Source organism: Pelophylax lessonae, assembly GCF_965119305.1.
Source record: "Pelophylax lessonae genome assembly, chromosome: 10".
Lineage (NCBI taxonomy): Eukaryota > Metazoa > Chordata > Amphibia > Anura > Ranidae > Pelophylax > Pelophylax lessonae.
This window is the reverse complement of record NC_138777.1, coordinates 241,151,438-241,177,709: the sequence shown is the minus strand read 5'-3', so window position 1 is coordinate 241,177,709 and position 26,272 is coordinate 241,151,438. Positions and strand designations below refer to the sequence as shown.

At 46.3% G+C, this 26,272-nt stretch overlaps 2 protein-coding genes across 2 annotated transcripts in view; both read left to right on the top strand.

Annotated features, from left to right (window-relative positions):
* Positions 1 to 26,272, top strand: part of DYNC1LI2 (dynein cytoplasmic 1 light intermediate chain 2) — a 332,150-nt gene that overhangs the window by 133,375 nt on the left and 172,503 nt on the right. The window lies entirely within an intron of this gene.
* TERB1 (telomere repeat binding bouquet formation protein 1) overlaps positions 1 to 26,272 on the top strand; it is a gene marked incomplete at its 5' end in the record, with an annotated part of 113,547 nt that overhangs the window by 30,831 nt on the left and 56,444 nt on the right. The window contains 7 exons of the mRNA XM_082271067.1: positions 5,903 to 5,963; positions 7,759 to 7,874; positions 8,024 to 8,146; positions 11,506 to 11,658; positions 14,037 to 14,168; positions 20,335 to 20,460; positions 25,072 to 25,208. Of these exons, the coding sequence (XP_082127193.1) occupies positions 5,903 to 5,963; positions 7,759 to 7,874; positions 8,024 to 8,146; positions 11,506 to 11,658; positions 14,037 to 14,168; positions 20,335 to 20,460; positions 25,072 to 25,208 (848 nt within the window). The remainder of the gene's footprint in view (positions 1 to 5,902; positions 5,964 to 7,758; positions 7,875 to 8,023; positions 8,147 to 11,505; positions 11,659 to 14,036; positions 14,169 to 20,334; positions 20,461 to 25,071; positions 25,209 to 26,272) is intronic.

Genomic DNA, 26,272 nt, shown 5'->3' with positions numbered 1-26,272 from the left:
GGATCACAGTAGATGAATGGGACACAAGGTAACAAAGATCTTATTGTGGGGTTGTGTTTGTCCCCTAACTATACCGGGTGTATCGGGGGAAAAATTAACCAATAAAAGGAAAAGACAAGGAAATCATATCATGGTATACATTAACCCCTTTACCACCGGAGGATTTTTAACCACTTTACCACCGGAGGATTTTTAACCACTTTACCACCGGAGGATTTTGCTGTCTTACGTCCAGGCCACTTTTTGCGATTCGGCGCTGTGCGACTTTAACTGACAATTGCGCGGTCGTGCAACGCCATACCCAAACAAAATTTACGTCCTTTTTTTCCCACAAACAGAGCTTTCTTTTGGTGGTATTTGATCACCTGTGCGATTTTTACTTTTTGCGCTATAAACAAAAAAAGAGCGGCAATTTTGAAAAAAATAATATTTTTCACATTTTTTTATATGAAATTCCCCCCAAAAAAATGTAAAAATCTAATTTTTTTTACATTTTTGGCCAATTTGTTTTCTGCTACATATGTTTGGTAAAAAAAAATCACGATAAGCGTATTTTGATTGGTTTGCACAAAAGTTATTGCGTTTACTAACTAAGGGAAAGATTTTTGTCATTTTTGGTGTTTTTTTTTTAACGAGTAATGGCAGTGATCTGCGATTTTTTTTTTGCGGGACTGCGACATTGTGGCGGACAGATCGGACCCTTGACTGACACTTTTGGGGGTACCAGTGACATTACTCCAGTAATCAGTGCTATAAATATGTACTGTTACTGTAAAAAGGACAGTGGCAGGGAAGGGGTTAATTTTATTGGAGAGGGAGGGGTTAATGTATGCCTGGTGCTTACTAACGTGTGTGGGGGGAGGTGACTGAGTGACACAGGGACAGATCGCAGGTTGAGCTATGCTGTATCCTGCAATCTGTCACTGCCTGTCACTTAGGAGATCCGCCCGCTCTGTTTACACAAGCAGGCGGATCTCCAAACTAGATTCCCCTATGATCGCCGCAGCTCCTCCCCTGGCCCGACTCCCGCCGTGACTGAATACAGCGGGAGCGAGCCTCCGGCGGCGCGCGTGCGCCGCCCACAAGGGGAGGAGTCCAGCGACGTAGGTCTACGTTGCTTGACGGGAACGAGCCACTTTGCCGCAGTAGAGCTCGAGTGAACGGTCGGCAAGTGGTTAATAGCATGTACAAACTCAAAGCTTTTGTTACTCAAAAAAAAAATGGATCCTGTCCCTTTTACCACTTCAGCCCGTGAAGGTTTTACCCCCTTCATGACCAGGCCATTTTTTGTGATTCAGTAGTGCGTTATTTTATCAGACTATTTCACAGTCGTGCGACGCTGTACCCAAATAACATTGATGTCCTTTTTTTCCCACAAACAGAGATTTCTTTTGGTGGTATTTTAAAAATGCGATTTTTATTTTTTGCGTAATAGACATAAAAAGAGCGACAGTTTTGAAAAAAAAAAAAAGACAATATTTACTTTCTGCAATAAAAAATGTAAAAAAAATCTAATTTATTCATCAATATATTTCAATATGTATTCTGCTATATGTTTTTGGTAAAAAAAAATCCCAATATGTGTATATTAATTGGTTTGCGTGAATGTTATATTGTCTACAAACTCTGCGATAGATTTTTGGAATTTTTATTTATTTTTACTAATAATGGCGGAGATCAGCGATTTTTTTATTTATTTTTTATAAATTCGTTTATTGAAGGAAATATAGAAGGCATATGACAAATCCCACAGAGGGATACATTGAATGACATCGAGAGAAAATAAAAAATACATATCCAACAGTTGAATAAGATATCGTGCTGACAAGGAACTGGAACGTGAAGATGGATATCATAAAATAACTTAATACAACCATGCTGACCCCTGAGAGCCCACCACAGAGAGATGTATAATGCAAACTATGACATTGGGTGTAAGGACCGTTCTTAGGCAATTCCCGGCACCCACCGGCATCTATCACATGGCCGGCTACAGGTGCGTGGGGGGTAACACCCAGACAGTCACTTGACTGCTCAGCGGCCGATCAGCGATTTTTAACGGGGCTGCAACACTGCGGCGGACTAATCTGACACTAACTGACGCTTTTTGGGGACCAGTGACACAAATACAGCGATTAGTGCTAAAAAAATGCTTTACTAATGACACTGGCAGGGAATGTGCTCCTAGGGGGTGCTTTCTAACTGTGTGGGGGAGGTGGCCTTACTGAAGGAAGACCGAGATCTGTGTTTCTGCTTAGCAGAAACAAAAGATCTCCATCTTCCTTTTCGACAGAACAGAGGTCTGCCTTGTTTACATAGGCAGACCGCCATTCTGCCTCTCCTCGGAGCGATCGGCGAGTCCCCGGTGGACATTGTGTCCGCGGGACCCGCTGGTTAGCTCCCGCTGTGTCCAATCACAGCGGGAGCAGGTCGCCCAGGTATGTTGGTTCGAGCAGGGGGGCCGCCCTGCCATAGTATATCTGCGTAGGGCGGTCCTCATGTGGTTAAAGCACCAATAACAGCACAGTGCTTGTTCTGTGTCATTTGGCCCTTTGTATCATCTAAAATAACTGGCTGATCCTGCCTGGTTCTGCCCTCCCCCCCGTAAACTGACCACGCTTTATCATGGCTGCTGAGCCCTGACACCATTGTAAGTTTACGTGCCTCCATCATCCTCAGCTTTCCTCTGTCCTCCCCCTCCCCCCCTCCCTGCCTGCCAAGGCCATTGTAGAACAACCGATACCTTCTGAGAGTCCATGGAGAACCCTTCAGCATGACGGCAACTAGAGACAGGTGGAATTCACATTTCTCAAGCTTAGAGAAAATCCCATTCTCACATAACCATTGCAGCACCCGTCTGACATCCAGGTAATGTGATTCAATGGAGTCCGAGTAAATCAAGATGTCGTCCAAATAGACAACCACACATTGCTGCAACAAATCACAAAATACATCAGTGATAAACTCCTGGAAGACAGCGGGCGCATTGCACAAGCCAAAGGGCATCACCAGACATTCGTAATGACCGGTTCTGGTATTAAACGCTGTCTTCCACTCATCGCCCTCCTTGATCCATACAAGGTTATATGAGGCCCTTAGGTCAAGCTTGGTAAAGATCGCTGCTCCCTTGAGGACAATTAAGTAATCCAACAGAATTGGGTATGCATTATTGACCGTGATGCAATTGAGGCCCCTATAATCAATGCAAGGTCTCAACTCTCCCATCTTGGACTTGCGAATGTGCCCCCGAGTAAGTGCATCCACAACGTACTCCTCCATGGCCTTATTCTCCACAACTGAGAGAGGATAAACCCTGCCATGAGGGGGAATGGCACCAGGTTGCAAGTTTATGTCACAATCGTACAGAGGATGAGGAGGAAGAGTACCAGGATGCACCTTGTCAAATACATCTGGATACTCAGGATATTCAGTAGGCAACACTGAATCTGAAGAGGTACAAAGTACCTTAACAGGCCCATGGATACAAACAGCGCCACACTGTGGAGACCAAGAGACCGACTGCCAATCAAAGGTTGGATTATGCTTCTGAAGCCAAGGGTACCCCAAAACAACGGAGTAGTGTGGGGACAAAATAATCTGGAAACAGTTCGACTCCCTGTGAACAGCCTCTATCGCCATGTCAACCAGAACAGTCTCATGGGTAACCTGTGCCCGTTGCAGGGTTCTGGCATCAATCGCCTCGATAACCAGTGGAGAAACACGAGGCAGCAAGGGTGTTGCATTCGCAGTAACAAACATATTGTCAATAAAATAACTGGCAGCACCGGAGTCTACCAACGCCTTAGTAACCACTGAATCCACTGCCCAGGAGAGGACAACTGTGATTAGCGGTTTATCTTTACGGGAAACCAGGGACGAGGAAATTCCACCTAAGATCTGCCCCCGACAGTACCTTAGGTGCGAACGTTTCCCGGACGGGTCGGACAAGATTTCAGGAAATGGCTATCAAGACCGCAATAGACACCGGCCCTCCCTCCTCCTAAAGGCCCGCTCAGCCTCGGAAAGGCGAGTGAACCCCAGCCGCATGGGTTCACAGCCAGATGCACCATCCCCAGGAGGCGTGGGAGGTGAGGGAGGAATGGGTGGGAAAGAAAACGTAGGAGCCAATCTGGTAGGAGGTCTCTGCAGGCACTCCTTAAAGGATGGTCTCTCACTGAGCCTGGTATAAAATCAGGAAGGAAATGAGAGCCTCAAGCTCATCAGGGAGATCCTTGGCCGCAATCTCGTCCTTCAATGCATCGGAGAGACCATGAGAGAAGACCGCCACCAGAGCCTCATTATTCCAGCCCACCTGCGCTGCGAGGGTACGAAATTCAATGGCATACTCGGCAAGGGTTCGTATACCCTGCTGAATGGACAGGAGCAGCTTTGCAGCAGAGGCAGAGCGAGCAGGCACATCGAATACCCTACGAAATTGGGGGATTTTGGAGTTGGGGTATTTCAGAGATGGGGGATTTCGGAGATGGGGGATTTCGGAGATGGGTGATTTGGGAATTGGGGGATTTGGGAGTTGGGTGGATTTGGGAGTTGGGGGATTTGGGAGTTGGGTAGATTTGGGAGTTGGGTGGATTTGGGAATTGAGGGAATTGGGGGATTTGGGAGTTGGGTGGATTTGGGAATTGAGGGAATTGGGGGATTTGGGAGTTAGGTGGATTTGGGAGTTGGGTGGATTTGGGAATTGGGTGATTTGGGAATTAGGGGATTTGGGAGTTGGGTGGAATTGGGTGATTTGGGAGTCGAGGGGTTTGGGAATTGGGGGATTTGGGAGTTGGGTGGATTTGGGAATTGGGGGATTTGGGAATTGGGGGATTTGGGAGTTGGGTGGATTTGGGAATTGGGGGATTTGGGAATTGGGGGATTTGGGAGTTGGGGGGATTTGGGAGTTGGGTGGATTTGGGAATTGGGGGATTTTGGAGTTGGGGATTTGGGAGTTGGGGGATTTGAGAATTGGGGGATTTGGGAGTTGGGGATTTGGTAATTGGGGGATTTGGTAATTGGGGGATTTGGGAATCGGGGGATTTGGGAATTGGGGGATTTGGGAGTTGGGGAATTTGGGAGTTGGAGGATTTGAGAATTGGGGGATTTGGGAGTTGGGGAATTTGGGAATTGGGGGATTTGGGAGTTGGGGGATTTGGGAGTTGGGGGATTTGGGAGTCGGGGTATTTGAGAATTGGTTGATTTGGAAGTTGGGGAATTTGGGAGTTGGGGGAGTTGAGAGGTTTGGGAGTCGGGGGATTTGGGAGTTGGGTGGATTTGGGAGTTGGGTGGATTTTGGAGTTGGGGGTTTTGGGAATTGGGGGCTTTGGGAAATGGGGGATTTGGGAAAGGGGGGATTTGGGACTTGGGGGATTTGGAAAATGGGGGAGTTGGGAGATTTGGGAATTGGGGTATTTTTTAGCTGATTGCGGGAATTGGCTTTTCGGGGTTCAGTAATATGAAGGATTTTCTTCTTTTATTTCATGGTAAAGAATAACTAAAGGCAAAACTTTTTCCTTCGTTTTGGATAGGGTGGGGAGGGATTAAAACGTCTGTAAGTTTTTTTCTCTCTCTATTTGTCCTGTTTACCATCATCATTGAAAGTAAAAAAAAAAACTCTTTGAGTTGTCCCCGAAAAAGTAACAGAGGAGAAATCCTCCAATGGGGACACTACTTCTGGGGCCCCCAAGAAATTCCTTTAATTGGCAGAGATTTCCTCTCACTTCCTGTTTGGCTGTGGGACAGGAAGTGAAGGAAAATCTCCACAATGGGACACAGAGATGGCTAATAAAAGTCTGACAGGGGTTATAACCCTCCTTTGTTCAATGTAAAATGTAAAAGAAAAGTTTTGCTCATAGTTGTACTTTAGGTCACGGCTGCTGAGAATGTGATTTGAATATTTCAGAGGCCGGCCAAGTCTTTGTGAGGGAATCCGGATGCATGGAATTACTTCTCCTTCTGTTCAGGTAAGTGGAAGAAAAACTCCCAACATTTGTGAAAAAATATTTTTTCTTTATTTGTCCCAATGACTCGAACACTCTACTCATTCCGGCAGCCAGGGGGCTTTAATAACAGGAGGCTGAGCCCCAGTTTTATCCCCCCCACCCATCTAAATGCTACCATTGCATACAGGCAGGGCTGTACATACCATGGCCTTAGTTATTATTATAATACAGAATTTATATGGCGCTTTACAACATGAGGGCAGACCATGGAGTTCCCATACAATTCAATACCGGAGGAATCGGAGGCTCTGTGGCTGCAGTCATTTTACCTTGGCTTGTGGACTCTGATGGGGGGGGGGCGCTGCCTTAATCAGACCCCCCCATTAAAGGTTAAAGCCTCGGCTCAATATTTCAGTACACAATTCTGTGCAGGCCACTTAGCCAGACTCAGCACACCATATCTGTCTTTGTACATGGGGGGGGGGGGGGGGGCACAGTCATGTCTTTATGGAGCTGGCTTTGTACAGGGGGGGGGGGGGCACAGTCATGTATTTATAGATGGCTTTGTACATGGGGGGGGGGCACAGTCATGTCTTTATAGAGCTGGCTTTGTACACGGGGGGGGGGGCACAGTCATGTCTTTATGGAGTTGGTTTTGTACAGGGGGGGGGGCACAGTCATGTCTTTATGGAGTTGGTTTTGTACAGGGGGGGGGGGCACAGTCATGTATTTATAGATGGCTTTGTACATGGGGGGGGGGCACAGTCATGTCTTTATAGAGCTGGCTTTGTACATGGGGGGGGGCACAGTCATGTCTTTATGGAGTTGGTTTTGTACAGGGGGGGGGGGGGGGGCACAGTCATGTCTTTATGGAGCTGGCTTTGTACATGGGGGGGGGGGGGGGCACAGTCATGTCTTTATGGAGTTGGCTTTGTACACGGGGGGGGGGGGCACAGTCATGTCTTTATGGAGCTGGCTTTGTACATGGGGGGGGGGGGCACAGTCATGTCTTTATGGAGCTGGCTTTGTACAGGGGGGGGGGGGGCACAGTCATGTCTTTATGGAGCTGGCTTTGTACATGGGGGGGGGGGCACAGTCATGTCTTTATGGAGTTGGCTTTGTACAGGGGGGGGGGGCACAGTCATGTCTTTATAGAGCTGGCTTTGTACACGGGGATGGGGGGGCACAGTCATGTCTTTATGGAGTTGGCTTTGTGCAGGGGGGGGGCACAGTCATGTCTTTATGGAGCTGGCTTTGTACACGGGGATGGGGGGGCACAGTCATGTCTTTATGGAACTGGCTTTGTACATAGGGGGGGGCACAGTCATGTCTTTATGGAGTTGGCTTTGTACACGGGGATGGGGGGGCACAGTCATGTCTTTATGGAACTGGCTTTGTACATAGGGGGGGGCACAGTCATGTCTTTATGGAGCTGGCTTTGTACACAGGGGGGGGGCACAGTCATGTCTTTATGGAGCTGGCTTTGTACATGGGGGGGGGGGGGGCACAGTCATGTCTTTATGGAGCTGGCTTTGTACACGGGGGGGGCACAGTCATGTCTTTATGGAACTGGCTTTGTACATGGGGGGGGGGGGCACAGTCATGTCTTTATGGAACTGGCTTTGTACATGGGGGGGGGGGGGCACAGTCATGTCTTTATGGAACTGGCTTTGTACATGGGGGGGGGGGGGCACAGTCATGTCTTTATGGAACTGGCTTTGTACATGGGGGGGGGGGGGCACAGTCATGTCTCTATGTAGACCGGTTCTCTGATGATTTGGTGCCGGTATTTCTTAGTGGTGATCTTTTCTTTCAGCGGCACATCCTTAGCACACTCCATGTTGCTGTCGGTGGAAAGCGGTGACCCCCGGTACCAGCTGTGGCTGTCGGTGTGCAGTGCCCTCAGTGCCTGTGTTAATAACCCTCAGAATGGTAAGAATTCCCTCTGCCCAGTCTCTTCCCAGCTCCTGACATGTTAATGAACAGAATTATTCACCCGTGAAGGGCGATGACAGCGCAGCTCGCTTTTCCATTTTTCCATGCTTACACCATGACTGATTGAATTTGTGATTCTCTTCCAGAGGAGAACCAAAAACTCAGCACCTCAGCATTTCCCCGGGCAGACAAATGGCTGCAGAATTCTGTCCAACCCCAGATAGTCAGACCTGTCTGCTCTCTGATTGGTCTCTCTGTGGCCAATAATCGTAAGTATACAGAAGCCTCCGCTAAGGCGCGGTATATTCATCGCAACCTTTATATTTCATTATACAAACATTTCATGTCAGTCCCTTACTGAGTATATAGAACCATTCATGTCAGTCCCTTACTGAGTATATAGAACCATTCATGTCAGTCCCTTACTGAGTATATAGAACCATTCATGTCAGTCCCTTACTGAGTATATAGAACCATTCATCTCAGTCCCTTACTGAGTATATAGAACCATTCATCTCAGTCCCTTACTGAGTATATAGAACCATTCATGTCAGTCCCTGGCAGTAAAATGATTTTATAACAGTCCAGGAATAGTAAAAATTAGCATTTTAGTTTTTTTTGCATTCTTTATTTACATTTTTCAAAAAGAATCAGAGAAGGATGCAGGTAAGTTGGTACAGCAGGCCGGTTAGTGGGCTAATCCAGATCAAAGGCATAGAGGTCCATGACCAGAATATAATCCACATTTTGATATGAAGTCTCAGGTAACACTCAGGTACGTTGTAGCCGCCTCATGTCCCTCATTGTTATACGAGCTGAGACAAGAAAAAAGACGCATGTGCAATTTGTTTTGCCACATTAGGAAGTGGTAAAGTTATACACATATAGTTTACCACGGCTCTCTGCCACGGCTCTCTGCCACGGCTCTCTGCCACGGCTCTCTGCCACGGCTCTCTGCCACGGCTCTCTGCCACGGCTCTCTCCCACGGCTCTCTGCCACAGCTCTCTGCCACAGCTCTCTGCCACAGCTCTCTGCCACAGCTCTCTGCCACGGCTCTCTGCCACGGTTCTCATGTGTTGGCACACCCAGTGGATACCTGCAGTTAGGGAAAGATGATCATCCATGGACATGATGAGGGAGATTAAGACCGGGTTCACATATGTGCGAATTGGAATGCAGGGCGGCCACAGTCCACATTCCCAACGGGTTCTGTGTGTCTTTGGGTTCGGTTCAGGTGTGAATTCAGGAAAAATTTGGACCTGTTCAGATCTGCTCAGTAAAGCAGAAAATGAAGCAATTCCATGTGGAAATAAAATGACTTTTTCACTACAAAAATATATTGAGCCATAAGTAAAATAGGCTTTCAATGGTAATGAACAAATTTACTTATAATAAGTTCCTCCTGAGTATATCTCACATGGCATCATATATTTATGTATCCCGGCTCTAAGATCTTCACTATTTGGCCCTATTCATTCTTTTAGACCTGCCAAGGTCAGGGGTCAGGCCCGGAGACCAGTAGCTATAGAAGTAGAGAGGCTCCCACTGAAGAGTAAGATAGGTATACCAGCAGGTCACCCTGACGGCTGACACAGGTTCACCCGAGTTGTGGGTTCTAAGTACTAACCGGTCTTCATCAGAGCCCCTGATGGTGGGGATTGGTTTTGCTGCATGTTAGTACCAGGTCACCTTCCTCAGATTCACCCCACCAGGAAGTGAGCAAGCCTGGGTCTAGTAGCAGATATAGGAGGTAGGGATCAAGCAAAAGCGTAGTCAGTAAACAGGCCAAAGGTTGGTAACGAGTGGTAGTGGAGATAAGGACAGCTGTAGGTATGCAAAGGAGCAAGATAGTGGCTGGAGAGAGCACAATAATCTGGCAAACAGGAAGTGCAGAGACATGGCTTAAAGCAGTTAAAAATCCACTGGCGCATGTAATGTATATCTCCTAAACGGAGATATGTACACTACCTGTAGGTAAAGGTAATGTGTGGAACTTTACTTCTACTTTGAATAGGAAGGTCAAGGGAGCAGCAAAGAGTTCAAAGATCACCAGAAACAGGATACATGACCACATCATTCAAGGGATCAGACAGTATGCCATCTCAGGTGGCTCAGCAAGAAGAGGTACTGCCAGACGCAGCAGAGGTTGTGGGTTCAGATCCGTTTATTCCCATGGCGGCTTCCAGCTATCTAGCAGACTATCCACCTTCCTTAGGAATAAACAGTTTCATGGCAATTTTGCACACTAGGAGGCACAGTGAAGACCTCAGGAGCAGAGATGGAGGTATTTCTCCATACAGGTGTTCTGTCAGAATAGGCGACCCGTCAGATTAAGTAATGGAAGTGACGTTCCATCTACTGAAAACTTACCGTGCATGCTAATCTGACATTCATAAGGCGCCAGCAGACATCCTACTACACCCAGCTACGGCTTGAATTTCACAGCCATTTACTGAATAAAGTGAGCGGATATAAATCAATATCGTATATTGAGATCTGTCATGAGGTTTTAATGTTACATTTTCAAAGCATAAAGGTTTAGCGCTGAGCAGTGCGGGGTGTACCAAGATGGCCTCCGCTGATTACTGCAGTGTGTACTAAGATGGCCTTCACTGAGCAGTTCGGGGTGTACCAAGATGGCCTCCGCTGAGCAGTGTGGGGTGTTCCAAGATGGCCTCTGCTGAGCAGTGTGGGGTGTTCCAAGATGGCCTCCGCTGAGCAGTGTGGGGTGTTCCAAGATGGCCTCTGCTGAGCAGTGTGGGGTGTTCCAAGATGGCCTCCACTGAGCAGTGTGGGGTGTTCCAAGATGGCCTCTGCTGAGCAGTGTGGGGTGTTCCAAGATGGCCTCCGCTGAGCAGTGTGGGGTGTTCCAAGATGGACTCAGCTGAGCAGTGTGGGGTGTACCAAGATGGCCTCCGCCGCCTTCCTGCTGCTGCCGTCCAGCTTCTTTCAAATTGTAACATTCAAAACAGGATCACAGATGTCAATATACGATATTTATTTATATCCGCTCAGTTTATTGGTAAAATGACTGTGAAATTAAAGATGTAGCTGGGTGTAGTAAGATGGCGGCTGCCACCTTCTGACTGCAGGTGTTCTGTCAGATGATGAGCAAACCTGCTACGCATGCACAGTAAGTATTCAGGTGATGGAACGTCCCTTCCGTTTCCTAATCTGACGGAACGCGGATTGTGACGGGATGCGGATTGTGACGGGATGCGGATTGTGACGGGATGCGGATTGTGACGGGATGCGGATTGTGACGGGATGCGGATTGTGACGGGACGCAGACCTCACTTAGCAGGTTTGGGGTTTATTTAGAGGAAAGTTTCACTTACAGTAAATTCTCCTTTATATATGCTGTGCTCTACATGAAATCCCTAATAATGGCGGCTCTCCCGTCTGATGTGAAATCTTAGAATAAATTTGTTCCAATCTCTCCTAGTTTTCAGTGACTGTACAGCAATGCGGCAGAGTCTGGGATTTATGGAGATTCTGGGATTTATGGAGATTCTGGAGATTCTGGGATTTATGGAGATTCTGGGATTTATGGAGATTCTGGGATTTATGGAGATTCGGATATTAATCTGATAATAAAAGTTGGTTTTTCTCTTTCTGTCTCGGCAGGTTTCTCTCAGGATTGCTTTCTTTCTGTGGGGGGTTTGGACACGTTGGCCAATCTTCTCCTGCGGCTGGTGACCGATGTGCAGACAAAGGGGAGGGACTGCAGGTTAGCTGTGGTCGTATCCAAGACTCTGGATGCGTGTATCGCAGAAAACAGTAAGTGGTCAGTCGGTGGTTCCCGGTTATCTGTGGGTTGGTGTGAAAATCGCAGTACAGAACTGTGGAGGAAATATGGAATAAGAGTCCAAATCCCATCACCTTTCATTTTATAGGAAATTAAACCTAGAATGGAAGAGGCGACTGCTCTACTTTTCTGAAAAGGGCGGAGCTCCAGTATTTGCATTCTGGTTTCTTTTTTCTCTTCAGATGCATTGGTTACTTTGAACAGAAGATTCCCAGATTTTATTTATGTTGCAGACTGCTTTACTTACAATAGTATTAGTACCCTATTGAAGTGTTTGTTAGAGAGGCTCTAAAGCACAGGTGTCAAACTGGCGGCCCTCCATCTGTTGTGGAACTACAAGTCCCATGAGGCATTGCAAGGCTGACAGTTACAAGCATGACTCCCACAGGCAGAGGCATGATGGGGACTTGTAGTTCCATAATAGCTGGAGGGCCGCCAGTTTAAAAGGCTGAAGGTTTTAAACCCTAATGCATTCTATGTGTGCAGCTTCCCTTAATATTTACCTCTCCCAGGTCTCTGCCTCCTCATTGGCTCCCATTGCTTTCAATCACAGCCAGTGAGGAGGGATCGGGGGACAGGGCAGCAGAGGCGGCTCGGGAGTGAGCATGCACAGAGCAAGCAGCTTGCTATGAGAGCATTCAGCAGGGGGAGGGGATAGAAGCACCAATGGGTGGAGGGGGAGGGACCCGAGAAGAGGAGGATCGGGACAAGACCATTACAGAGCCAGTAAGTACTGTATATACTCAAGTATAATCCGACCCACCTAATTTTACCACAAAAAACTGGGAAAACTTATTTACTCGAGTATAAGCCTTGGGTGGGAAATGCAGCAGCTACCGGACCCAACTGGACCACCACGAGACCCAAAACAGGGACTGTGGGCATGGTGCAGGAGATGCAGGACTGTGGGCATGGTGCAGGAGATGCAGGACTGTGGGCATGGTGCAGGAGATGCAGGGCTGCGGGCATAGTGCAGGAGATGCAGGGCTGCGGGCATAGTGCAGGAGATGCAGGGCTGCGGGCATAGTGCAGGAGATGCAGGGCTGCGGGCATGGTACAGGAGTCTCACTTACCTTTACCTACACTCCTTTGGGGGAGTCTCACTTACCTTTCCACCTTACATTTAAAAATTGTGCCGCCCGGCGCCAACACATCACTAAGCATGCGCCGTCTGCCCGGGAATAGCCGAGTGTGTACGGGCTTTCCCGAGTGGCGGCAGCGCATGCACACTGACCAGGGAAAAGGTAAGTGAGACCGTGACTCGGATATAAACCAAGGTGTGCTTTTTCAGCATGAAAAAACCTGCTGAAAAAGTTGGCTTATACTCCAGTATATACGGTATTACATGTTTGCTATTTATAAACTCTTTGAGGAAAAATGGAAAAAAAAAAAAAAAGTAAATCTCTGAAATACATTTACCCAGCACAGGTATAACCTGATAATCTGCGAGACCTCCGGGGTGCTCACTTCTTCCCTTTGGGCTGACAATACATTGCCTCTGCTGCACTCCAATTCCTGAACCCGTGTCCGCTCTCCCTGCTGGACTACAGAACTCCGTCCCCCTCCCCCGCCCTTCTCTGCCCCTCTCATCCTGCATACATCGATTCCTTTCCCAGCTCCTTGATGCCCAATAGTCTGCCCAGACATTGTGTGCAGGAAAGGGTTTTTGGGATATGTAGTTCTGGTGGAAGTCTCCAGGTCAATTGGAATGAAGCTGTCCCTTCATTCTACAAACCTGGTGATGATATCACAGGTAGTAATAAAGACAGGAAGAAGGAATGATACTGGGAGGGGACATCTGCTAGAGGGGGTGGGGAGGTTTGGGGAGAAATTTGGGAAATGCCTGTGCCTGGGCAAACACATAGCTTGCAGAATCGGCTGAATTTCAGTGTATGGGCATTGTGGGTGAACAGACATTGATCTTCTGATTGACTTCTCTTCAATCAGCCTATTGGAAAATTTCTTATCAGCCTTTTCTGATGTGGGGGAATTCCCACTATCGGGGGGGGGGGGGGATAAACCTCCATCCACCTCCTATATGTGGGTGGGGGAATCGGGGGGGCAGTTTTATTGATCCATCTATGGCCATCCTAAGTGATGCCTCTCGATGTATATAATGAGAACCCAACCCGAGTTACTGAAAGTTATATATTGCCAAACCCCCCCACCCCCGCTGTAGAATTGGCACACCGGGCTTCTGCTGTGTCACAATTAAAGGACATTGAAATGTTTAATGATCTGGAATCCTCGAAGTGAGATCTACTTTTCACATTCAAAATAATTTATTCCATACGCCAATTGTTAAATGTGATTTTTTTGTTGCCAATAAAGCTATCTGTGGTTTGTGTAGGCAGAGCCGTGCATCGCCTGTCAAAGTACGGCATTGTATCCAGTCTGATCGGCCTGCTGGCCCACAGAAGTCTGGATCCCGAGGACAGGTTCAGCATTGTGCTTACTCTAGGCCACTGCACCGAGGACTGCGGTAAGTGCCAGGACCTTTTAGATTACGGTTCAGGATTTCAAGCCCAAGTGCAGGCTGGAAAAAATACAAAAAAATGGCGGCCCTTAGCAGCAGAGAAAAATAGAAAATAGCCCCAACTACACCATTCACCTTCTGTCTGACCCGTGTCACCAACTTAGCAATCCCAGTCCTCTCCTGGTTGGAACAATGTGGAGAGCCATTCAACCCACTTCCCGTGAGCCCAGGGCGTCAGCCCCCACCCTCCTGCCTGGAGAGCATTTCTAAAGGGGTCCACCCTAAAGATCCACCCACCATCTGATAAAGAGGATCTGTGATGTAAACCAAAGACCTCTGAAATCCAGCATTGCTCCTGTTTCTTCTTGCTGTGGGCGGCCATTTTGCTGAAGCCCAGAACACCTGAGCAGACGAAAATCATTTAAATCCTAATTGTAAATATATTTAACAGTTTTGAAAAAAAAATTACATTCCTGGAATGCTGGGACTGCTAACTGCTAACTGTCACAGTTGCTTGTTTCTTTAACCACTTCAGCCCCGGAGGATTTGGCTGCTCAATGACCAGGCCCTATTTTGCGATTCGGCACTGTGTGACTTTAACGGACAATTGCACGGTCGTGCGACGCTGTACCCAAAAGAATTTGACGTCCTTTTTTTTTACCACAAGCAGAGCTTTCTTTTGGTGGTATTTGATCACCTGCGCAATTTTAATTTTTTGCGCTATAAACAAAAAAAGAGCGACAATTTGGAAAAAAATAACAATATTTTTCACATTTTTTATATGAAATTCTCAAAAAAAAATGTAAAAATCAAAATTTCACATTTCATTAAATGCCTGTGTCATAACTGATCACATGGGCAACACCATGGCAGTTGCAGATCAAACAGAAGCCGCTTTCTTGGCTGTAAAGGATAGGAGTTTAATTCCCCTTTAAGGCTTTCAGTAGATCTGCCTCTACAACTCGGCATAGGGCCTAAAATAGAGAGCAACTGAGCATGTGCAGAGCAGGGGGACAGTGTATTGGGGGATTGTACACAGTACAGACGCTTATTTTTAATGTTTTACATCTCTATACCTACAAAGGGGCCGCCTGAAGGGGTCCAGCAGGACTTCATTTTCTGGCTGAAGTTCCACTTCAATAAACTCTTGTTTTATGGTATAACATTGATTTCCCTCCCTACTCTGAGAATGTATTCATCCCTCAGATGACTTCAAGATCCTCGCTGGCAGTAGCAGGGGGGACCCCAACAGTTGTCACAACGCGTTTCTTGGGGTTCCAAATATCCTCGGCCTCTGTGAAACTTTACAAATGAAACCATCATGAGATTCCATCCAATAAATAGTTGGTATGACAACGACGCATGTCATGTACATTCTATACAATGAAAATAGAAATCAGAAGCAGCGCTGAATCCTAATAGTGCGATCATGAATCATCATCAGGTAAATATGAAAACAAATAAACATTCAGTGAATAAAATATCAGAAAAATATATCATTGGCTGTTACTGAGGACATCGCACTTGCTTAGCCGTTCCTCACGGCGTTCCGTCCCATGAGCTGACAGTCTGCTGGGTTTTGACTCATTTCTGCCTCTTTACACTTTATTGAAGATACTTCTTACATTTCTTTTTTTTTTTTAAATCTCTTTTTATTAATTTTTTATAACCAACAAATCATACAAACATAAAAAAGAAAATAACAATCACAACATCAGAGACTATATTCTATGATAGAAGAAAGGAAAGAAGAATTTATTCTTCTTTATTTTAAATAAAAGGCCATCGATGCTGAGCAGCCACCGTCTATCTCTGATGTATCTCTGATGTATCTCTGATCTATCTCTGATCTATCTCTGATCTATCTCTGATGTATCTCTGCACCCACCGTCTATCTCTGATCTATCTCTGCTCTATCTCTGATCTATCTCTGCTCTATCTCTGATCTATCTCTGATCTATCTCTGATCTATCTCTGATGTATCTCTGCACCCACCGTCTATCTCTGATCTATCTCTGCTCTATCTCTGATCTATCTCTGATCTATCTCTGATCTATCTCTGATGTATCTCTGCACCCACCGTCTATCTCTGATCTATCTCTGCTCTATCTCTGATCTATCTCTGATCTATCTCTGATCTATCTCTGATGTATCTCTGCACCCACCGTCTATCTCTGATCTATCTCTGCTCTATCTCTGATCTATCTCTGATCTATCTCTGATCTATCTCTGATCTATCTCTGATCTATCTCTGATCTATCTCTGATGTCGGGTTATTTTGTGATTTTATGACCATTATAATGTATGGTCCATGCTATCTGGTAAGAATGCGAAGTGGGGGATTTCATCAATCAGCGTTACTGACACCTATTTACACTTTATGGACTCTCTTGTTTAGTATTGAAAATTACTTTTTCATTGAAAGGATTTTTTATGTTCACCTAAGACTGAATTTTGCACCTATTTCATATTATCACTTTCATTAACCTCCCTGGCGGTATGATTCTGTCAGGAATTCTGTACCAAAAGCGGTACATTTGTTTTCATGGAAATTTGGCGTTATGTATTATAGGCCTACAATTCTTAGTAATTACTGACTTAAACCTGACCAAAACAAGACTCTAGTAGACATCCCAGATGTGATAAATTTGAAACACAAATTCATGAATTATAATCTAATCAATAATATTATTTTATTATTTAATATATAATATAATATATATAATAAAATTATATTATTGATTAGATTATAATTCATGCATTATATATTATATATAGATATATGTGTGTATATATATATATATATATATATTATATAACGCATTAATTATAATTGAATCAATAATATAATTTTATATATATATATATATGTGTGTGTGTATATATATATATATAATATAAAATGTGTTTTGTGCAACGTTTTTTTTTTTTTTTTTTTTAAATTTCCCTCCCTAGTTCTGCTCCCATGCAGCATTGCTGCTGCAGGGAACGGAACTAGGAAGTGATCAGACCGACGGAGGGACGGAGGAGCGGCGGGACTCTCGGCTGGCGATCTCAGCAATGAGAGATCATCGCTGGATCGCCAGGATAAGGTAAGAGAACACCGCTGCGCTCTCTGCAATCCACCCCGAGCGTGACTCGGGGTTACCGATCCTGCAATGAAAAATCAACCCAGAGTCACGCTCGGGATTACCGCCTAGGAGGTTAATAGATTATTTTTTTCTACATTTTGTTAATGATATATTTTGCTGATATTTTATTCATTGCATGCTTAATTGTTTTCATGCCACAATATTTACCGTATGATTATTCGTGATTGTACTATTAGGATTTAGCACAGCTTCTTATTTCTATTGATAATTTATAGCTGCTCACCTTTTCCTTCCATTTACGTGACCTAGTGTGGATTTTTCCCTGTTTTATAAATACAATTTATTGTAAACCATGGGGGCGGGGACCTGGGGACTACCTGGTGGTATACAGTATATCCTGGGTACGGTGAATAAGCCAGTGTTTATCAATGTCAGTTCATTGTGGATCTGTAAATAGGCCATGCGTGCTACTAATGTGTATTACTATGAATACATTTATACAATATATCCTCCATCCTATGTCCTCCTCCAGTCCTATCTCTTCTTCCTCCAATCCCATCTCCTCCAGTTCCATGTCCTCCATCCCATGTCCTCCTCCTTCTCCATACCATTTACCTCCTCCTCCAGTCCCATTTCCTTCATCCCATGTCCTCCTCTTTCAGTCTCATCTCCCCCATCCCATGCCCTTTTCATCCTCCAACCCATGTCCTCTTCCTCCTCCTGTCCCATCTCCTCCATCCCATGTCCTCCTGTCCCATCTCCTCCATTCTATGTCCTCCTCCACCTCCTCCTGCCCCTCCTCTCCACCTGGAGACCTGGGCATCCTACCTGCACGGCCGCCGAAGACCCGATCAAAGCCGCATTTGGCTCTGATTGGGTCTCCATGCAAAAACCCGGAAGTGATGTCATGACCTCACTTCCAGGTACTCGGCGCCAAATTCAAAAAATGACAGCATTTAAAACAGCCAAACTTGGCTTTTTGAATGATTTTAAGTGCAGAGGAGGGGTTTGGGGTCTTTTAGACCCCCCCCCCAGATCCCTCCACAAGAGTACCTGTAAAAAAAAAAAAATTTAAAATGCTCGAAAATATCGGCAGATATCGGCCGATACCGATATGCGATGACCAAAATATCAGTATCGGTATCGGCAATAAAAAAAGGATATCGGTCGATCACTACCAGAAATGTCCTGTCTCAGACAGGGAGCTCCGTTTATTTATGAGACAAAGGAACAATCAACAGGAAGTGATGACTCTACTACATCAGCCAATCAGTTCCTAATATACAGTCACATGACACAAGTACTCACATAGAATCAGCCAATGACACACATGTATACATTCAAATGTACAATAGAAAAGGGGAAGTACACAAATGTGAATGAGCAGAATAGAGTGCACGGCTTCCCGCCTAACACTACACAATGACACCAGCATGTAGAACCGTGAACGCTGCTCTGATCAAACACACACATGTATTCCCACCACTACTACTGGTGTGAATCCCATTCAGCAAAGCTCAGAGAACAATTCCTAATAGGATTATTCTACTGTTCCCATAGATGTGAGGCTATCTGCAGGGAAAGAGCCATGAGGTTTCCACTATGGTGATCAGGCACAGTAGAAAGACATGAGCGTGTATCCCTTCATAGAGGCAGATAGAGATCAAAACCATATTCACCCCGCACCGCAATACACATAGATCTCTACCGGCAACCAGACCCGGGTATGGAGTGTTCACCGGCGGAGATGTCTTTGTAGAGCGAACACGTCTACACATCTAAGGGAAGGTTTTCACTGTCAGTAGTCTTTCCTCAATGCCGGTTCCCCCGCACACCCTCTAATGAGCGGATTACAAGCAAACCGACAACAGGAGCCATAATGACAATCTAAATAAAACATCCCGAGAAATGTCCTCACTAATCCTAATAACATTTCCACAACACAAACTCCAGACAAAACTTTTATTTTTAGATTTGGAAACGATTATTGACTTTGGGAAGCTTTTATTGCTGTGTGTGACCCCCATAGGGAGATTTTGCTTGACTTTGTGTCCCAGGGACAGTCTTTGACAACTGGACAAGAAATGCAGGGAGCTGTTGTCACCGGGGCAGGAAGTCATTGACAGATGTTATAGCCAAGGATTTCCCATCATGCCCTGTCCCTATAGGAAATGAGGAAAAACATCTCCCCAGTGGGGACACCAATAAAAAGCTGACAGAAGCTCTGGGCCTTCCCCACTCTCTATAAAACTTAAAAAAAAAGTTATTTCTGGAGTTCAACTTTAATAAATTGTTAAAGTCCAACTCCAGATATTTTTGAAAAAGGGCCCTAGCCAACGTTTAAAATGAAAATGCAGTTATGGCTGCAATACTCACCCAGTCTCCAGTGTTATCCCCCGCAATAATCCCATCCACCACTAGATGTCCTCAGTGGTCTTCCATGCTTAATATCGCCACCCAGTGTTATTCATCATAGAAACCTGAGGACATACTGTGAGTGCAGAATATCATAGACCCTCCTCAGGGGAGGAGTCACAGGGGAGAGCAATGATGACATTTTTTTCATCATTGAGGACTTCACAACTCTGAGGAAAGGGAGGAAGAGGACCCCAGGGTCACATGACCAGCCTGAAGACTTCAGGAAAGTTTAGGTTACAAAAAAAAAGTAATCAAAGGGAACGGCAAAGCTTTGGTGGTGGGGGCTGGGCTCGGAGTTGGGCTTTAATGGAAGTTTTCTTCCTTTGTGAGCTGTTCAGGTTTGATTGGAATTTCCTATAAAGTGTTATTACCGACACTCGTCATTTGTGTAGGACGCACACAGCGCTCACCTATTCATGTCACACTGGTTGCTGCCCCTGCAGATTACACCATATAATGTATTGGCAGCACTCAGTCTGATGTGACTGCGGCTTGTTTTTATCTTTCCTCTGCTGTCGTGTTTTATTGACCGGCGTGCCGCGCCTCCTAATGAAAACATCGGCCGCTGCATGGCGCTGGGACAGTGACGCTCCCACAGCAGTGCAGCAATAATCAGACAATCATTTATGTCATCTGAGTTTAATGAGCGTCTCATTCTACAGAACCAAATCAATACGAGCTGCTGAGAGGCAACGGACTTCCCCTCATCATTCAGGTGCTGACAGACTCACAAGATGACGAGACGCACAAAGCCGCCACCTTTGTCCTTCAGAACTGCAGACATACAAGTAAGAGTCAAACGCATGATAATGACTGAATCCTCCCCCGCATCAACTGCCTTTAGAGGATCCTCACCCTCATCAACTGCCTTCAGAGGATCCTCACCCTCATCAACTGCCATCAGAGGATCCTCACCCTCATCAACTGCCATCAGAGGATCCTCACCCGCATTGACTGCGATCAGAGGATCCTCACCCGCATTGACTGCGATCAGAGGATCCTCACCCGCATAAACTGCAATCAGAGGATCCTCACCCTCATCAACTGCCATCAGAGGATCCTCACCCACATTGACTGCGATCAGAGGATCCTCACCCGCATAAATTGCCTTCAGAGGATCCTCACCCGCATTGACTGCGATCAGAGGATCCTCACCCGCATTGACTGCGATCAGAGGATCCTCACCTGCATTGACTGCGATCAGAGGATCCTCACCTGCATTGACTGCGATCAGAGGATCCTCACCCACATTGACTGCGATCAGAGGATCCTCACCTGCATTGACTGCGATCAGAGGATCCTCACCCGCATAAATTGCCTTCAGAGGATCCTCACCTGCATTGACTGCGATCAGAGGATCCTCACCCACATTGACTGCGATCAGAGGATCCTCACCCGCATTGACTGTGATCAGAGGATCCTCACCCACATAAATTGCCTTCAGAGGATCCTCACCTGCATTGACTGCGATCAGAGGATCCTCACCCACATAAATTGCCTTCAGAGGATCCTCACCCGCATCAACTGTGATCAGAGGATCCTCACCCGCATCAACTGCGATCAGAGGATCCTCACCCGCATCAACTGCGATCAGAGGATCCTCACCCGCATCAACTGCGATCAGAGGATCCTCACCTGCATAAATTGCCTTCAGAGGATCCTCACCCGCATTGACTGTGATCAGAGGATCCTCACCCGCATCAACTGCCTTCAGAGGATCCTCACCCGCATTGACTGCGATCAGAGGATCCTCACCCGCATTGACTGCGATCAGAGGATCCTCACCCGCATCAACTGTCATCAGAGGATCCTCACCCGCATCAATTGCCTTCAGAGGATCCTCACCCGCATTGACTGCGATCAGAGGAGCCTCACCCGCATTGACTGCGATCAGAGGAGCCTCACCCGCATTGACTGCAATCAGAGGATCCTCACCCGCATTGACTGCGATCACAGGATCCTCACCCGCATCAACTGCGATCAGAGGATCCTCACCCTCATCAACTGCCATCAGAGAATCCTCACCTGCATCAACTGCCATCAGAGGATCCTCACCCGCATTGACTGCGATCAGAGGATCCTCACCCTCATCAACTGCCATCAGAGGATCCTCACCCTCATCAACTGCAATCAGAGGATCCTCATCCGCATTGACTGCCTTCAGAGGATCCTCACCCGCATCAACTGCCATCAGAGGATCCTCACCCGCATCAACTGTTTGGGGTGGAGGAACCTGACTGGTCTGCACCGGTCAAGTTAGGATTTTCTAATTATTATTATTTTTTTTTTACACATTATGATTGCTTATAACCGTGCATTACATTGCTATAAGCAAGAATTTTCCTGAATGAAACTGATTCATTCAGTCTGTTTTGTTTTGATTAGCTGTGATTGGCCAGAACTAATCACATGGTACAGATGGGCTGCGATTGGCCCTGTAAATCTTCCGGGGGGGCTGAAGAGGTTAACAAATGTAAACTGTCCTGAATAAATCTACCAATGAGGGCCATTCACACCGCATGCAGGGGATGCATTTCTGACTTCCCAACAACTGCATAGACAGTCCAGACTCCAGCCTATCCTATGGGCGGTCCTCCCCTATTACAGTGCAGCAAGTCGCTGCACATCGTAAATGTATGCAAATGCACATGGAAATGTGTCCAATGCATGGCACTGTGCATGCAAAAATGCTTTGTGAATCTGCAGTTTCTGGTGTGAATCCTAAAGCCCCGTACACACGATGAGATTATCGAACGATCTGTCCTCCGTTTTATGTGGCATCCTAGTCTGATGTGGAAAGTGAAGAGGATATTTTCATAGGAATTTTCCCGTAGGACAGAATTCTACTTCAGAAGTGACGTCATGTGATAGAAGTGATGTCATGTGACAGAAGTGATGTCATGTGATAGGAGTGATGTCATGTGATAGAAGTGATGTCATGTGATAGAAGTGATGTCATGTGACAGATGTGATGTCATGTGATAGATGTGACATCATGTGATAGGAGTGACGTCATGTGACAGAAGTGATGTCATGTGATAGGAGTGATGTCATGTGATAGAAGTGATGTCATGTGACAGAAGTGATGTCATGTGATAGGAGTGATGTCATGTGATAGAAGTGATGTCATGTGACAGAAGTGATGTCATGTGATAGAAGTGATGTCATGTGATAGGAGTGACGTCATGTGATAGGAGTGATGTCATGTGATAGAAGTGATGTAATGTGATAGAAGTGACGTCATGTGATAGAAGTGACGTCATGTGATAGAAGTGATGTCATGTGATAGAAGTGATGTCATGTGACAGAAGTGATGTCATGTGATAGGAGTGATGTCATGTGATAGAAGTGATGTCATGTGACAGAAGTGATGTCATGTGATAGGAGTGATGTCATGTGATAGGAGTGACGTCATGTGATAGGAGTGATGTCATGTGATAGAAGTGATGTAATGTGATAGAAGTGACGTCATGTGATAGAAGTGACGTCATGTGATAGAAGTGACGTCATGTGATAGGAGTGACGTCATGTGATAGAAGTGACGTCATGTGACAGAAGTGATGTCATGTGATAGGAGTGACGTCATGTGATAGGAGTGATGTCATGTGATAGAAGTGACGTCATGTGATAGAAGTGACGTCATGTGATAGAAGTGACGTCATGTGATAGGAGTGATGTCATGTGATAGAAGTGACGTCATGTGATAGGAGTGATGTCATGTGATAGAAGTGACGTCATGTGATAGAAGTGACGTCATGTGATAGAAGTGACGTCATGTGATAGGAGTGACGTCATGTGATAGAAGTGACGTCATGTGATAGAAGTGATGTCATGTGATAGAAGTGACGTCATGTGATAGGAGTGATGTCATGTGATAGGAGTGATGTCATGTGACAGGAGTGATGTCATGTGATAGGAGTGATGTCATGTGACAGAAGTGATGTCATGTGATAGGAGTGATGTCATGTGACAGAAGTGATGTCATGTGATAGGAGTGATGTCATGTGATAGAAGTGACGTCATGTGATAGGAGTGATGTCATGTGATAGGAGTGACGTCATGTGATAGGAGTGATGTCATGTGATAGAAGTGACGTCATGTGATAGGAGTGATGTCATGTGACAGAAGTGATGTCATGTGACAGAAGTGATGTCATGTGACAGGAGTGATGTCATGTGACAGAAGTGACGTCATGTGATAGAAGTGACGTCATGTGATAGAAGTGATGTCATGTGACAGAAGTGATGTCATGTGATAGGAGTGATGTCATGTGATAGAAGTGATGTCATGTGATAGAAGTGACGTCATGTGATAGAAGTGACGTCATGTGATAGGAGTGATGTCATGTGATAGAAGTGAAGTCATGTGATAGGAGTGATGTCATGTGATAGGAGTGATGTCATGTGATAGGAGTGATGTCATGTGATAGAAGTGACGTCATGTGATAGGAGTGACGTCATGTGATAGAAGTGATGTCATGTGATAGAAGTGACGTCATGTGATAGGAGTGATGTCATGTGATAGGAGTGATGTCATGTGATAGAAGTGATGTCATGTGATAGAAGTGATGTCATGTGATAGAAGTGATGTCATGTGATAGAAGTGACGTCATGTGATAGAAGTGACGTCATGTGATAGAAGTGATGTCATGTGATAGAAGTGATGTCATGTGATAGAAGTGATGTCATGTGATAGGAGTGACGTCATGTGATAGAAGTGATGTCATGTGATAGAAGTGATGTCATGTGATAGGAGTGACGTCATGTGACAGGAGTGATGTCATGTGATAGAAGTGATGTCATGTGGTAGGAGTGATGTCATGTGATAGAAGTGATGTCATGTGATAGGAGTGATGTCATGTGATAGAAGTGATGTCATGTGATAGAAGTGATGTCATGTGATAGGAGTGATGTCATGTGATAGGAGTGATGTCATGTGATAGGAGTGATGTCATGTGATAGAAGTGATGTCATGTGATAGATGTGATCTGTACTGATGAGATGAAAATCGGACGTTGTTTTGATGGTTGACAAAAATTTTATAGCTGCACACCAGGATTTTTGTCAGCCGAAAAGTCGGAGTCGGCTGTGGAAAGCACCAAACTAACAATCTGAAAATCGGCAGATCGGTCGTCGGATGAATTTTCCCTTCAGATTTTCTTATCGAGTGTACGGGGCTTAAAGGTGAAGCGTCCAGGCAGCTCAGACCATGAATAATACAATGAGGAACTCCGCACTCTCAGGAGGGGCTCTTCTAGCCTTTATTCATGGGGTGAGTTACCCCCCTCTAAGATCAGGTCTGGTGGGGTGATTTCCAGCCTAGGGGGAGGGGGAGGGGGGGGGATACATGTTTAGTCTTCTCCTTTGTTTGATTCATGTTTCCTCTCGCTATGAACGCAGCGGAAATGTTGTCTCTCAGTGAACAAACGCCAAATACAGAACCGGCTGCGACCTGGAAGATCCGCCATGAGGAATTCTGGGAGAAAGCAAAAGAAATCTATCACAGAATAGAAAATCTACAGCAGCAGCATAATGAGGTATGTGAGGTACGAGTGAGGTACGAGTGCATGTAATGGTGGCCATTAACAGCCCCAGTATGACACCGGGGTAAGTATCGGGGCATTTGGTGCTTCTTCAGGTGACGCTGACAATCCAGTTCTCTTTGTGATCTAGCTGATCCGTACCCTCCACTCTCTGACTGCCAGGAGCATTGTGGGTGTTTCATGTCATTAGATCCTGCATAGCGTCCTCTGCTTTCAGTCATCGAGGCGCTGGCAGCTTGTAGAGTGCGCTAGAAATCTGAGAAATGGAATCTTAAAGCGGAGTTCCGGCCACAAAATCGACATAATCAATTTTGGGCCATCCGCTTGCTTTTGGTCACCTGCAAAAGAAATGGATGGTTAAGATTTTTTTTTTTGTTTACTTACCTTGTTATTGTAGAAAAATATACTCCCCTTCCTTCCACTTCCTCCCTCTGCGGCCCGTGCCGTCACTTCCTCCCTCTGCGGCCCGTGCCGTCACTTCCTCCCTCTGCGGCCCGTGCCGTCACTTCCTCCCTCTGCGGCCCATGCCGTCACTTCCTCCTTCTGCGGCCACGGCCCGTGCCGTCACTTCCTCCCTCTGCAGCCACGGCCCGTGCCGTCACTTCCTCCCTCTGCGGCCCATGCCGTCACTTCCTCCCTCTGCGGCCCGTGCCGTGACTTCCTCCTTCTGCGGCCCGTGCCGTCACTTCCTCCCTCTGCGGCCCATGCCGTCACTTCCTCCTTCTGCGGCCACGGCCCGTGCCGTCACTTCCTCCCTCTGCAGCCACGGCCCGTGCCGTCACTTCCTCCCTCTGCGGCCCATGCCGTCACTTCCTCCCTCTGCGGCCACGGCCCGTGCCGTCACTTCCTCCCTCTGCGGCCGCGGCCCATGCCGTCACTTCCTCCCTCTGCGGCTGAGGCCCGCGCCGTCACTTCCTCTTTGCATTGATTCCTGGTGGCTGAACGTCATCGCTCCCAGGAATCAATGCGCCTTCACCAGCCCCGCTCGTCACTTCCAGTGCAGCCGAGTCATTCCCTGCTAAACAGCTTCTGGGCATGGGATGACACGCCCGCACCGG